Source organism: Diadema antillarum, unplaced genomic scaffold (genome assembly GCF_040938485.1).
Source record: "Diadema antillarum isolate AM-2024a unplaced genomic scaffold, OU_Dant_1.0 scf00000220, whole genome shotgun sequence".
Taxonomy (NCBI): Eukaryota; Metazoa; Echinodermata; class Echinoidea; order Diadematoida; family Diadematidae; genus Diadema; species Diadema antillarum.
The window spans coordinates 207269-223218 of record NW_027271109.1 but is presented as its reverse complement, the minus strand read 5'-3'; the positions used below and the strand labels follow the sequence as shown (position 1 = coordinate 223218).

The 15950-nt window shown below is 38.1% G+C and overlaps 1 protein-coding gene across 1 annotated transcript in view; it reads left to right on the top strand.

Annotated features, from left to right (window-relative positions):
- Positions 1 to 9319: 9319 nt before the first annotated feature.
- The window catches only part of LOC139724549 (bifunctional glutamate/proline--tRNA ligase-like), a 44329-nt gene continuing 37698 nt past the window's right edge, over positions 9320 to 15950 (top strand). Inside the window, exons 1-2 of the mRNA XM_071635682.1 lie at positions 9320 to 9451; positions 15787 to 15871. Coding sequence (XP_071491783.1) covers positions 9409 to 9451; positions 15787 to 15871 — 128 coding nt within the window. The 5' untranslated portion in view covers positions 9320 to 9408. The remainder of the gene's footprint in view (positions 9452 to 15786; positions 15872 to 15950) is intronic.

The window sequence follows — 15950 nt, the reverse complement described above, 5'->3', positions numbered from 1 at the left end:
CTTTGTCTCAGATTTGAACGTGAATTGTTTGGAATGTTCATGTTTGACTTTTGCCGTACAATACCACTGAATACCAAATATGAGCCTCGTTACCCGTTTTCTCTTTGTCAATTGTCATCTGCTTGCACAGTACAGTTCGAAGGAGAATTTGGTGGGTAGGAATATTACACCTAAAAAGATTGATAGCTTTACAATTGGTCAATTGCCCATCACGTGACATTTAGTTGCTGTGTGGCTGTCAGCTGTGCAATTTTGTTTGAGCAATATATAAATAGTGCATGCTCTATGATGCACTATACTGGATTAGAGAACGACAAATACTAAATTATCCCGAGTGCTGTTTTGTTTCACCGAGGCCGCAGGCCGAGGTGAATAGAACTGCACGAGGGATGATTTAGTATTTGGAGTTCTATAGTCCAGTACTGGTGCATCAATAGAACATGCACTAATTATTATAGTAAATAGGTCCCTCGATCTACATGTATTTCCGTAGGTCTAGGCCCTAATTTAGATCGAACAAGACTCACCCCGTACCGCCGCCACTGCACTTGTTACACGCAGAGTTAACAACCGCAACCTACCGTACGTAGTTTACGTGCAAACTGTACACAGCGTGCGACGCTAGCTAGTACAGCCGTGTATGCGTATTGCACATCACAGAGCAGACTCGGTTATAAACTCCTACATTCTGCGTCCAGGCGGCTGTACGCGCGCATGACGTTGAAATGCTTGGCCTTGTCTTACTACGTCCATCGGCCGCCTAGCTCCCTAGGCCTTGCGCGAATCTCTTCGTACATAAAGCGTAGGCACGCACTGTAAGCGTTCGGTATAGTGGCACGGTCGTGCCACTATACCGGAATTTTTGCACAATCACGTGATACTATCCAACCAATCACAAGGCAAATTTCACTCTACCTATTTACTATATATGGATAGTGCATGGCTGACATCACCCATATAAATTGACTCCCTTGTTAACTCACAATTGACTAATAACACAATGAACGAGCATTTGCTGCGTGCACTCAACAGTTACAAGCGCTTACATTTGTCACTCATTTTTTGTAAGCAACTTCAACAATCAGCTTCTCGTATGAATGTACACACAGTGACGTGACTGTGCAGCTACTTTGTACTTATTCGTCTTTCCCGGAAAATGGTTGCCATTTCTGTGCTAAATTCAAGAATATTGTGTGGACCACATCTGTTGATGTTCATAGTGTTGTATAAAACAAATACACTGTAGTGTGTGGTCTTTACTCTTGTGATGGAACAAAATTTCGCACTTACTGAAAGATGGGGTGCAATATTCAACATGCCTGTGCCTCCTTGAAAAGAGCGCCTCTGTCTTTCACCTCGTGCGAAATCTTGTACCATCACACTTGTGACCATTCACTATTAGTATACTGTCACACCACATCCCATCCCAGTTTAGTACAGAAAGAGCTGCTTCAGGGATCATCTCATCAAGGTTCAAGAGGTTAATTGGAAGTATATTTGTCAAAAATAAAATAGTTCAGTCATGTAATTTTGCAAAATTTGTAATTTTCAGGATTTTGTGAATAATGACATTTACTTATCTTTGATCAAATTTTCATTGTGTGAGGACAGAATTGTAAGGAATGAAAATAAGTGTCCAGTAACAGAATACGCTCTCCTACCACAGTAGTATAAGAGCTGGGATCTGGGACCTATGTAGTTTTAAATGTAAAATATTTAATAATTTCTATTGATTGCAGAATCTATTATGCTTTAGAATGGAAATTGTGCATAAGAAATGTATGAAATACTGCTGTGATAGCATGATTTCACATGGTTATCAACAAAATTACACAATTGGAAATGATCCCAAAAGAGGTAGATATGTAGGTAGAACTTCTAAGAATGCTTCAGTCTGTATAATGTGTAATCTAACAAGGATTAAAATTGCAATCTCAGTCACAGCATTGTTAAGTAATGTGTTACTTGGTTATAATGTACTGACAAAAACAAAAATCATACATTGTAACTAGTCACCAAACACAGAAATCACTTGTAATGCAAGGGCTTGATTTAACGAACACAATTATTTTGAATAAACAACACACATTGATTCACATGCACAAACACATTGGAGTGACAAGCTTGATTCAAGTGTTGGTGTTTCATTTAGCCTCTTCACATGTGTGTCAGGAAGTTGCTGGAGTGAAATCAAAGTGCATTGCATCAATAAACAGTTAACCTTATCTTTGAGCTTCTGTATGATTGAATTTGTGTGTTTGAAGACAGAAGAGGGAAAGTGAGAAAAAAAAATAATGGCTTCAAAACCATTTGTTTACCCTTTTTTTTTCCATTGTTCCAGAACACTTGCCCGACATTGATTTTCACTTTCCCTTAGCAATCAGGCAAGTGCTTATATCACCCTGCTTTAGATAGATTTTGTGACATCATTTTAATTTCTCTCATTTTGCACTCATTCCTACACAGCCGTGTGTGCGGCAATAGGCATGGACTGATCCGAAAATACGCCCTCAACATATGCAGACAGTGCTTCAGGCAGTACGCCAAGGACATTGGCTTTGAAAAGGTGAGTTACAATTCACTTTGCAATTTGTCATATCTAAATGCAGCACTTCAGTAGAGCTCATTACACAACCTGTATCTATGCATACTGTCAACCCTAAATGTATCAACCTTTGAGCTAACTCTGGGCAAGATTGCCAAAAGAATCAGTAAATACATCCAAAAACAAACAAACAAACAAACAAACAAAAATAATGGTGAAGGGGGCAGGTGGAACTACACGTTTATCAATAGTCTATCATATGGTCACCAATCAAAGGTAGAGCTAGTCTACTTAAGGGCCTGATGAAACCTGAGACGACATTTGGAGAATGCAGCAATATTAGTAGAACACATCAGTGAAAGTTTGAGTAAAATCGGACAATCTGTTCAAAAGTTATTAATTTTTTGATGTTTCAGTGCCACAATCAGTGGATGAGAAGACTACTACAGCTTGTGATGTCACCCATGTATAGAATGATATGAAGAAATTATACTTAAAACTGAACATACAATTGTATTTCACTTTTCTCACTCAATAAATGAGCACTTGACTTGCCTCTCTCAGGAGGCAGGGGAAATGATTGATTACCCTTAACATAGTACACAATGTCAGTAACAAGTTGAGGGAATGTCTACTTCAGTTCTTTAAAAAAAAAAAAATTGTTAAATTCTTTTTATATCTTCCTGTTTTGTTCTACACATGTGACATATACTGTAGTACACGTAGTCTTCTCATCCACCAGTGACTGCGCAGAAACTTTAGAAATGCACAATTTTTTAAACAGATTTTCTTATTTTTTTCTCAAACCGATGTGTTGTACTACACCGAATATTGCTGCATTGACTTGATCACATGTATATTGAAGTGAACTTGTTCTATTTAACTTTACATGCAGTACATGTAAATCCATGATGAGTAGAATAAAGAAAAGCATGTGACATGTTCCTCAATTTGTGCACAAGCCTATAGGCAGGGCTCGACACTAATGGTGGCCCGGTGGCCCGGTGGCCCAGGGCCACCAAAAATGAAAGTCGGGCCACCAAATTTCAAAAAAGGGCAAATTTGGTGGCCCGCCTCAGGCCACCAAAATTTTTTTCAAAAGTATGTCAATAAATTCGTAACTTTTTGCACCGGAAATTAGCAGTTCAATTTGTTTAAAGGATGGATGAAAAGGACTGAGTGAGTGCCTGAGAGTGAGTGTTGCGAGTTTGTTGAGGTTTATTTATGAGTAGATATGTCCGACTTCCAGTTCTTACTATGATAAAACTTAAATATTTGACTCATTAAAAAAAAAAAGAGGACTTTTAATGTTTTTTATTGTTTTTTCAGGCCGCCAAATTTTTCTCTCTGGCCACCAAAACTTTGAAATTGAGGATTTTGGTGGCCCCATTGGGCCACCAAACAAAAAAGTCAGTGTTGAGCCCTGCTATAGGTATTCCAAACTTTACTGAATTTCCTCATTTTACTTTGAGTATTATTAATAGGTGACTGATCCCCTATAAAACAAAAAACAAATCTTAAAGCACCATGGAAATCAAGCTCCTATAGTGTGGATTATACACTTGTATAACCTTCTCAAGAAGTTGTAAATGTGCATTTTCCAAACTTGTTTGTTTAACAGAAGACATTGGGTTGCACCTTCCCCTTGACTCGGCATAACTTGCATGTTCCCTCGCCATGTCCTTTGATTATAAATAATCACATTGATATCTCAGAAATATGCAAGTTATGCTGAGACAAGGGGAAGGTGCAACCCAATGTCTTTCGATAAACAAAGAAGTTTGGAAAATGCACATAACACATTTCTTGTGAAGCACATTTACAACTTCTTGAAAAGGTAATATAATCCACACTATAAGAGCTTGATTTCCACGGTGCTTTAAGATTTTTTTTTCCACTGTCTTTAGTTGAGCATTATCAGTACTTTAGCAATGATTGACAGATGAGGTCACAAAATGAATATTGGTTTTGAAGGATTTTTTGGGGCGTATCCAAGTAATCTGAAGAAAAATAGAAGAAAAATTAGTTAAAGATATGTACAGTGTATGGAATGTTTCTACTTTACATATTCATTTCACTGCAAAAGTGTTGTTGAGGGTATCGTAAATCAACACAAATCTATATGCATTTACCAATGATTGGCTAAAGTTTTGAAAAATAAACCCTCCTGAAATAGCAGTTTTTACAGTACCAGTATATTAGAGGCAAAGTGCCATGTGCATGTTAATAGAATAACATTTCTGTGATTTCATTTCTTTGTGCAGATGGACTGATTTCCCATGGCTGCTACGCACCATCATCACACTGATGTGCCATTGCTCTACTGTCTAGTGACGGGGATGTCTGCTGTTCCTAGGACAACCACCATCAATTCCCGGGATGATCATCTGTAGTGGGGTTATGTTACCACCATCATGCACACTAGTAGGGCGAGGGAAGAGATGCTGGGTAGAGCTCTTGTTGGCTATGTCATCTAATAGGACTTCAAACATATTTCTCTGTGCCCCCTCACCATGTCATGTCAGTTTGAAGATGATGCAACAGTAAATTAAAAAGACAACAACAACAAAATTGGATATACTCTTCCTCTTCATTGATACTATGTGTCTCTGACTCAGCATGATGTTTGGGTGTTTTCATGCATATATGAAGGGTGGGTGACTAGCGAGGTGCCTGCTAAGAATGATGCTGTTTGGGGACTGTGAAGTAAGTAAGACAGTCATTTCGATTTCACATCTTCTGCTTGAGAAAAGATTTGCATATTCAGAAAAGAAAGATAAGTGAAGCTGTTCTCAAGCTTGTGTAATGTTTTATTCATGTTAACATTATTTTTGAAGGTCCATGAATACATTTTTATATTTTTGAGAAGAAATATTGAAGATACAGTGTATATACAAGTCACACAAAAGAGCTGTATGTATTACCATCCTGTGAAAATGATCCATGGAAAATTCATTTTAACCATTACATTACAGTTTTATGAAACCAGTCCTCTTGTGTGTGTGTGTGTGTGTGTGTGTGTGTGTGTGTGTGAGTGTGAGTGGATGACCGTGGTCAAAATTATACTAACCTGTCACTTAAATTAACTCACTGCTTGCAGTTGATGTACGAAACACAGTCATTCTTCATGAACACTACTACATTGTAGCATTAGAGTATGATACACTGTTAGTGTTTTGCCTTCGTACAATGCACAATGTACTCTGAACATTAAAGGGACTGTACAGTTCTGGTTGAGGTGGGGATTCATGCTTTGAACATTCCTAAGTGAGATAATGAAAAGCCTCTTATGAAATGTGAAAGAGCATGTAATTTTAAGAAGGATTCAACATTTATTTGATGAAAATTGGTTTTCAAATGGCTGAGATAGCCAAGAAAGTGCTAATAATAAAAGGCGACATGCCACAACCTTATTAGGATCTCTTTGTTTCACCTTGTTTTTGGATATCTCAGCCATTTCAAAACCGATTTTCATCAAATAAACTTTTGATACCCCTTAGAACTGCATGCTCTTTGACATCTCATGGAGTGATTTCTGAATACATTGTATATCTCGCAAAATGTTAAAAGCTAAATCCTCACGTCGACCAGAACGGTACACACCCTTTAAGTCGGATCTGTAAAGAGCGGGCCCAAGAACAGAGGGAAAAAAGCAGCAACAACCATACTTTGTGTTATCTCTCCAAGACACTTCTCAGTTTCTCAAAGATGCAAAATGCTTTCAGGGAAAAACACTTTGGAAAGATTAATTTCGGAGCTAGGAGGTAAAAGCAGGAAATGGTCTACGTACATAATACATGTACTATTACTAATACACATAATGTAGCCTTGTGTCTTTGAGGGACGGAAAGTAATCTTTTGTGGTGACAAGCATGTGTCATGCTCTGGGTATGTTATATAACGTGGTGGCATGGATGCGCCTTTCGTGGGTGGCTGAGAATTAAGGTGTAGAGTTGAAGTAAACATACGACATGATTTCTACATTGCCATGGATGCACTGTGACAGTCCGTCAATTAAGAAGTCTATTCTGTCTGTGTGTGTGTATGTGTGTGTGCGCACCCTTTGAAAGTGTAACAAATCGAGAAAAATATACATACATTAATGATCTAACACAAGTCACTGGTTTGAATTGGTAACCAATGCTCTGCCAGTAAGACGCTTATCATGTGACATATGTATGTACATTGTATGTGTGTATATATGTGTGTGTGTATACATGTATATGTATATACATATTTATACGTATATATATATATATATATATATATATATATATATATATCCGATATATATATATACATATATTTATGTACTGTATAAAATGAAGAAACAAACTGGTAATGCATTTTTGGCCAATAAAGCGTGAGTTTATTTGACTCAAATTTTCGGCATCTTACGCCTTCTTCAGGAGTCTTATAATGGACGCCGAAAATTTGAGCCGAATAAACTTATGCTTTACTGGCCAAAAAAAAATGCATAACCAGTTTCTTTCTTCGTTTCTTCGTGGAGCTAAGACCTGAAATATCAACATGTTTATATATGTGTACAGGCTTGACACTAATATTTTTCGTCTGATGGTCCATTTGACCCACTTAAATTTTTACAATTGAAATTTTGGTGGCCCAAAATAATGTGAATTCAAAATGTGAATCTTAGTTGCCCAATCAGGCCACCAAAAGATAAGTTTTGTGGCCTGACACCAATTTTCAGTCGCTTTTGGCCACCGTCTTTATCAAATAATTATATGATTTATATTCATACGATGCAATGCACACGTATGGTTCTAAATGGGAAAAATAACTGATGTATGAAGGGATGCATTTGTGGTATATAATATACAAACATCAAAAATCAAAGTGTTAAACTGCCATTATACTGGGTTTGAAACGTAAGGGAAAAAATCAGTCAAGTCTGTTTATTGTAGGGAGAACGGCTCTTGGTAAATATTTAGCATTACTGAAGAAGAAAAACAAATCAAATCGTGAGATAAGCACTCATTTGTCTAACCGTCCCGGGGGAGGAGGGGTGGGATCGTTTGAAATATTATACTTCTATCTCATCTAGTTCCACCATTTCGAGACGAAACATCACTCGATTGCACAACAAAGGGACTGATGAATATTAGTCAAACCATTGCAATTGTAAAACCCGCCTTAGAATTGGATATACAATAAGAAAGTTTAAGCGATATAGGGTATATAGTTCTATGCGTTTCCACGAACAGATGGTTGTTGAGTAGTAGACAACATGATGTATCTCTTTTTTGTTTCCATTTCAAACTGCAAGTAATTGGATATTTGCTGGGATATGACATTGTGCTTCATGTATACTTGGTTGCGGCCGTTATACGGATTTGTGTAAACAAGACAGTAAAACCCCGGGAGTGGAACTTCACAAATAACCGACATTCCCATTCATTTATCTGATGGAAACAAAACTGTGCTTTACCTGCATGACTTTATCTATTAATTGAAGGCAACTTGAAAAAGAATATTTCAAAGGATAGACCTTACTGCAGTCTTGACTATTCATTCTGATCCATATAGATAGGGCATGCAGAACTTGGCTTCACAGTCCAAACATATAGTTCTTATAAAGGATGCTGTTATTGGCATTGCATGCTATGGTAACACTGACAACGGCAGTTTAAATTTCTGGATGCCACTTAGCGTGTGTCAAAACTTTATTTTGAGCCGTAATAGGTATGTGGATTTTCCCCCAAAGGTGTGGGTCATCTATTTGTTTGAAGGATTTGCAGTCTAGTGATAGTAAGCATATTGCAGAAATATTGCATCACTTTGTTTGATAGATCTACAATGAGGCAGGAATGAAGGGGAAAGTACAAAAACAAGATCGACAGCAGAATTTTGGCAGCTTGCCAATCCCTGTATTTAAAGGGATGGTATAGTTTCGGTTGAAATGCCGGATTTAGATTTTAATTTTTTTTTTCGAGAAAAAAAAATAGAAACTATACTGACATGAAATATCAAAGAACATACATTTAAGTCCAAAGAGGAAGTGAAAGTTCATTTGATGAAAATCGGTTATGAAATGGCTGAGATGTCTGAAAAGAAAGTATAGTGGTTCAATTTGTTTTTAATATCTCATTTATTTCAAACCAAATTTTCGTCAGAGTAACTTTCCATTCTTGGCATTGTACGCTGCTTAATATATCATGTATGTGGTGTCTATTTATCTGTCAAAAAGTTAAAATGTGAAGCCCCGTCTCAACGAAAACTAGGCCTATACTTCATCTCGTTAACAAAAAATCAAGACATATTCACAATGATTTAGATGCGTTACTCAAGTACACTCGTTAAGTTGAATGTATATAGAACTATAAATTTTGCGATATAGCGAGAGACCACTGTCCCCCACGGTCATAAGTCGATAAGCAATTTTGTGCGTCAATTGCCCTCGGACGTTGAACGGTAAAGAACACAGTGCTGTGATATTGTCAGATATGATCAAAGAATCTCGTTGGATATGATATTATCGCCTGCACTGTTTACATTGTTTCTCTCATTCTTTATTGTTTTGTTATGAGCTTGATCGCAATGGATAATACGTGCCGTCAAGCAAACCATGATGCAATCTCAACCCAATAATGCATGTGACATACTCGGGGGGAAAAAAACAGAAAAATATTCAAGCTGGAGATATAAAAGGGATGCCATTGTCATGTTCTGTCGTCTGCATACTGTAACATGTTCGAGAGAGGGCGCAAGTACTCCTCATCAGTACGTTTTTCGTTTTGCTATAGGTACTGTCTGTGACTGCCGACTCGTCTAGAGCTGTGGACGACAATATTTCTGCTGAAATTTTACTTTCTAATGAGCTGTGATCGACTGGAAGCCGCAAAATGAGTCTGACGCTAGCTGCGAATTCCTCGAGCCCTCCAATTGGTAATAATAGTCATTTCATTTATGTTAGGTTATGGGCGAAGATATATGTGTCACTAGCTTGTGAATTGTGGCGCGGTGTTGTGCTTATGCTGCAGGAAAGTACGGTTCGGCCTTCAATGAATGGGCGAGGAGTTCCGCTGGCTATGCTGCCGAGCTCTTGCTGCCGAGCTCTTGCTGCGCCGAGCTCTTGCTCTAAACGTGGATGGGATGCCACGCAAGCACGTGTGTGTGTGTGTGTGTGTGTGTTATACGGTCGTAGGAGTATCCAGTGCAGGACAGTGCACATTCAGTATGTCATGTCATCAAGAATCTCGCTCGCGGGCATGGCACAGGCATTAGATCTAACAGTGCAGTGTTAGATCTATATTCCCTAGTCATTTATTTTAAACTTTACGTTCGCGTTCGTTCACCTGTACATGGGTCTGCACCTGTACGTAGTCCGTACTACCGGGTACCTACCACAGGATCCTATTTCAGTTCGGGAAACCCACTCACAAGGGGGGCCCCTCCTTATAAGTAACCCGTCCCCCTTATAAGTAACCCCGTCCCCCTTATAAGTAACCCCCGGGGCACCCCTTATAAGGAGTCTCCACGCTTTTTTGCAATGCAACGCGAAAATGAAAGGACTGCGGCTATTTGCTTGATTATGTCCATAAACCTTCACAAGTTTCCTAGTTACTCACGAAATTTGAGCAAAATCGGTTTGAGGCATCATATCTAAAATCATGGATTTAAATGCGATGTCAAACGACCCATGCGAATGCTGAAATGCGAGCGATTACTGGCATGAGTGTCGCCAGGCGCGGCGGCGCGGCAATGCTTGAGTGCAGACGTGGCGACTGAGTGGAAGTCGCCACGTCTGCACTCAAGCATTAGACGTGGCGACTGAGTGGAAGTCGCCACGTCTGCACTCAAGCATTGCCGCGCCGCCGCGCCTGGCGACACTCACGCCAGTAATCGCTCGCATTTCAGCATTCGCATGGGTCGTTTGACATCGCATTTAAATCCATGATTTTAGATATGAAGCCTCAAACCAATTTTGCTCAAATTTCGTGAGTAACTAGGAAACTTGTGAAGCTTTGTTGACATAATCAAGCGAATTGCCGCAGTCCTTTCATTTTCGCGTTGCATTGCAAAAAAGCGTGGAGACTCCTTATAAGGGGTGCCCCGGGGGTTACTTATAAGGGGGACGGGGTTACTTATAAGGGGGACGGGTTACTTATAAGGAGGGGCCCCCCTTGTGAGTGGGTTTCCCGAACTGATTTGATATTCAGCCTAGTTGGTGTACGGCATAGACACGATCTATACGCTAACGAGGGAGTAGTAAACCTAGTCCTAGTATTTCATCATCTTTTACAAGATCTAGTCTGCCCAGCAGACACCGTCCATGCACAGATGCATAAGTCGAGCAATTCAAGTAAAGTGCTCAGTGAGCAAGCTCTGTTTGAATACACTGAAAGTAGTCCTGACTTAAGTGAGGTACATTTTGTAGTTGGCAAGATCTAATCCACCAATCGACAAAATGACATCTAATTCTAAATTTTAACTTCATCTAGAGGTCTAGACCCTACATGTATTCACAGCTTTGAATTGATCTTCATGTTTCGATACCTACTTTACAGATACAGCTCAAGGGGTCTGAATCATGATCTCATGTCATGACTCCAATTACGACTGTGTATAACTATAAGTAGAGTACTGGTATTGTATATGTCACAAGCGGGATCACACGATCATCATCATGTACCCCTATACTATGGATGTTTTGTTATTTTTGCTTACAAGTTATACAATTTGTAGGGGTCCTATATACACTCAGCAAAAAGAGAAAGTAAACACTTTTCCAGTTAATATTTTTCATAGAAGATTTTGATAAAAATCAATGTGTCATATACCATATCAAAGATTATTTAATTGGCTATTAACCTGGTAAGTTTATACAAAGAGAAATTTTATGCATGAGTGAACACATTTGGTTTTTGTCCTCCAAGGCAGAAAAGTGAAAATTGCAGAATTGGACATATTGAAATTCATTTGAAAATGCCCTCCAAGATAGCAATGATATTAACAAAAGACCAATTTAACGCAATGAGAGACATGAATGAAACAGCAGAAATAAGTTTCCGTTTCCTTGTTTGCCTTTATCTTCAAAACAAAAACATGGTTGGGAAACTGAAGGTGGAACATAAGCATTTTCTATCGATTCAAACTTTAAATGACATTGGGAGTGAGCCGTAAAGGTTATAAAATTGACAGAATTTCTTCATTTTACCTTTTGATTTAAAAGGAATTTAAGAATGCATGAGACAAATTCAAGAATCAAGTATGATTTTAAATTTTCTTAATTTGGAATAACGTTTCAAATTTAACTTTCTTTGTTACCATAATTTTTTCTCATGTCTTTTGACTGCGGGTTTGACAGAAGATTCTTCGTTTTCCTCCATTATTTTTTTGCCTTTCTTTATCTTTGGAAGGTTACAGAGACATTGTAGAGATCATAGATTAATGTTTGCAAATTAATTTGCATTTCTATTGTGCTAAATTTGTCTTTTGTTCTCATTATTATATGGAAGAGCAAATACTCTTGAATAACAACTTGTCCATTTTGCAATTTTTATGCCTCCGCCACGAAGTGGTGCCGGAGGCATTATGTTTTCGGGTTGTCCGTCCGTCCGTACGTCCGTCCGTCCGCTTTCGTTTACGCGATAACTTGAGTAATATTTACTGGAATTTTACCAAACTTGGTGCAAGTATGAAGTATGATGGGGCAATAATTTGATTAGATTTTGGGTGAAATCGACTAAAGGTCAAAGGTCAAAGGTCAAGGTCAAATCATGAAATTGTATCCGTTTACGCGATAACTCAAGACTGGATGGAGTAAATTTCACCAAACTTTGTTGGAGGATGATGTATGATGGGACAATTACTTGATTAGTTTTTCAGTGAAATCGGACAGAGGTCAAAGGTCAAAGATCAAGGTCAAATCCTAAAATTTATCTGTTTACGTGATAACTCAAAACTGGATGAAGCAGCTTTCACCAAACTTGGTCCAAGGATGATGTATGATGGGACAATTAGTTGATATGATTTTAGTGACATTGGCAAGAGGTCAAAGGTCAAAAGGTCAAGGTCAAATGCTACAAATGTAGCAATTTCCCCCATATCTATGCAATGCCCAAAGGTATTTTCTTGAAACTTGGTGTGGACATGTACTACTGTGTAAAGATTCTCCAGAGAGTTTCATGTCATAAGGTCAAAGGTCAAAAGGTCAAAGGTTAGGTGAAAATGTTGCAATATCACTTTTCTCACAAATGGTTCAATGTATCTTCGTGGAACTTGGTACTTACGCATGTACTGACTGGCAGGGATTATCTAGGGAATTTAGGGGTCATGGGTCAATAGTCAGGGGTCAAAGGTCAAGGTCAACTCCTCAAAATTTTACTATTTCCCTCATATGCTAGTATATGCAATGCTTGCATTATTAGTTTCAAAACTTATATACATTACCTAAAAGAGATTCTCTTGGAAATTTCCAGCCAGAAGGTCAAAGGTCAAAGGTTAAATGTCAAAGGCCAGGTTTCAAAGCCCTCCCCCCCCCCCAAAAAAAAAAAAAAAAAAAAAATCCATTTTGTACCGTCATTACACTCTTTCTTCATACCTTGGAAATTACTCAATGCATAAACTTATAAAAAGGTCTGTCAGAATTCAAGTAAAAATTCTCAATTCCCCAAATATGTGTACCTGCACTCTTAGAAAATTAAAGCAAACCCAGTTCAAGACATTTCTGACAAACCTGTCATTTCAATATTTTGCCAGTTATGTGAAACTGTCATGGATCACACATTGTGAAGACATTGTACTACAATGTATACGCCTATTGGGAGAATCATGCATTATGGCGGAGGCATCAGTCGCCATAGCGACATTTCTAGTTACTTTTGTGCCTTTGAAGAGAAAAACAGATGTGTTCACTCATGCGTAAAGTTAACCTTTTCATTGACCTACTAGGTTGATAGCTAATTAAATTACCTTTAACATGGTATATAAAACACCATTTTTTTGCCAGATAGTCTAGGAGAAAGATGAACTTGAAAATGTGTTTACTTTCTTTTTTTGCTGAGTGTATAGGTTGCAATATTATAATTTTTAAAAGTGCTCATGTTTATGTTTTACTTTCATCTTGTCAAATCCAACCCAAGCTACTAGCTACAGACACAGTAGGGTAATTCCATGAAGTTGGGGCAGTGTCCATGTAGCATCGTGATATTTAAAAAATACATTTCAGCATACATAATGTGACTCAATTTTCAAGCTCGCTCACTTCGCTCGCTCGCATTTAATCGTTAATGCCATTCTCCTGATGTTGCTGCCAGTATTTGCCAGCAGTTGCGCCCGGTGCGCCCCCCTTAATTTGCAATTGAAAAAATATAGCTAGAAACAGCAGTTTGGGGACTGTAAAATGCCAAAATTTTCAAGCTCGCTCGCTTCGCTCGCTCGCATTTAATCGTTATGCCATTCTCCTGATGTTGTTGCCAGTAATTGCCAGCAGTTTTGCCTGGTGCGCCCCCCCCCCTTAATTTCCAAAGTGAAAAGATCCGTATGTAGCTACAAACGGCAGTTTGGGGACTGTAAAACGTCAAAATTTTCAAGCTCGCTCACTTCGCTCGCTCGCATTTAATCGTTATGCCGTTCTCCTGATACTTTTCCACGAGGTGCCCCCCCCCCAATGTCTTGACCCGCGCTACGCCACTGGCTTACAGTGTAGACTAGAACTTTCGCGTGCATTTCAATTTCGCGAATCTTGGCGCTCACCACAAAATTTGTGAAATTAAAATGGACATGAACATTCCTCGTTTTACAGTAATTCAGTATTGATTACTGGTGAATTGAAGTGTGACAGTTCTGAAATAATTATTATTATTATTGTTATTTTCCTTTTTTTAAAGTGATCATATTACACTTTCATGTATTTCATATGTCTTTCATTGAACTCTGTGTGACAGGAAGAGGCAGCCTTCAAAGTTTTGAACAACTCCTTGGCTTGACCTGCACCATTATAAATGCAGTTCATGTAGCAGGCATTTCATTTCTATAGTCAAAAGTTATTGGAAAAAAAAGAGTAAAATGTGACAAGCATGTCATACTTTGCACAACAGTTAAGATATGATCAAAATAAGGTCAAAGTAAGCAAAGTATAAAATCACAATAAGATTAATATAAGGAAGTTATGAAATCAAAATAAGGTCAAAGTAAGGAAGTAAAGAAACTTCAAAGATTCGCTATTTGTTTTGCAGGTACAGCACTTCTTGAACAGTTCCTATGAATGTGTAAACGAGTGAGCTGATGATGTCATCACCTCACAATTTTCCACTGATCATACGTACAAAAAGGTTGATTCTATTTTCTTGTCTAAGAGTGTAAAACAATGTTATTCCTGGTTGAATAACTGCAAATAAATGTTCAGTCAAATTTATCAGAATTTGAGTCTGAGACATCATTGTGTTTGATTTTAAAAAAATGGAAATTTCATGATTTATGGTAAATTTTGAGGGGATGACATCATCAGTTCAGTTTGCATTTTCATATTGATTGTTCAATAACTGTTTCATGAAAATTAGGAAAACATCACAAATATTATATCTTTCTTAAATAGTTTTCATCTGATTTTAATCATATATTTACAGTTGGTGCTTGCAAGATTTTGCTCATTCTTTTTTAACTAACTTTCATGCGTCCCTGATTTCTCCTTTCAAGCAATGAAAGGTAGGAGTTCTTAAACAAAAATTCAGCAGTGACATGATATTCCTGGGAACATAAAAAAAAAAACAAGTGAACTTTCTGTATCCTGTTGCATTGACAAGGTAGTACTGTTGTTTAGGCTGTTTTTAAGACTAGTTTTTTGCACAGAGTTTAGAAAAGTGCTATTCCTATCTCTTTTGTAAAGCCCTCATCTGACCTCAAGGTGTAATGTTCAGTATTAAAAAATAAGGTGGACACCGAGAGTCACCACGCTCAATGAATCTATTTGAGACACTCTTTTATAACATACTTTTTAGAACACTAGCTATTAAATGCTAATGAAGCTTATTAAGCAAGGAAATATGATTTACCAGCTATCATCAGAGTAAAGCGGGGGAGGATGCTTTCTTTATACATTGTAATTTGGAAATTTAAAGGAAAAAATGGAATGGAAGTCGTTGCATAATAGAAGAGAAGAGGAGAATGACACTTCTGCTACCAGGGAAGTCAGTTGCTCTTGAATGTTTTGTCTCAGTCACTTTCACATGTGCATTGCAAGTGTATGTTCTTTTATTTTTCTGCTTTGCTGCTCCCAGCGGCTCTGTTGACAGTGGAGTGTGTGGCTGGAAAGGCAGACATCAAGGTTGAGTGGGGATCAGCGACCAGCCTCAAGCTTACTCCGTAAGGCGCACAACAGTATATTCCTAAGCACCGCTCTTAATTGATCCAAAAACATTTGCCACATACAGTCACCACAGAT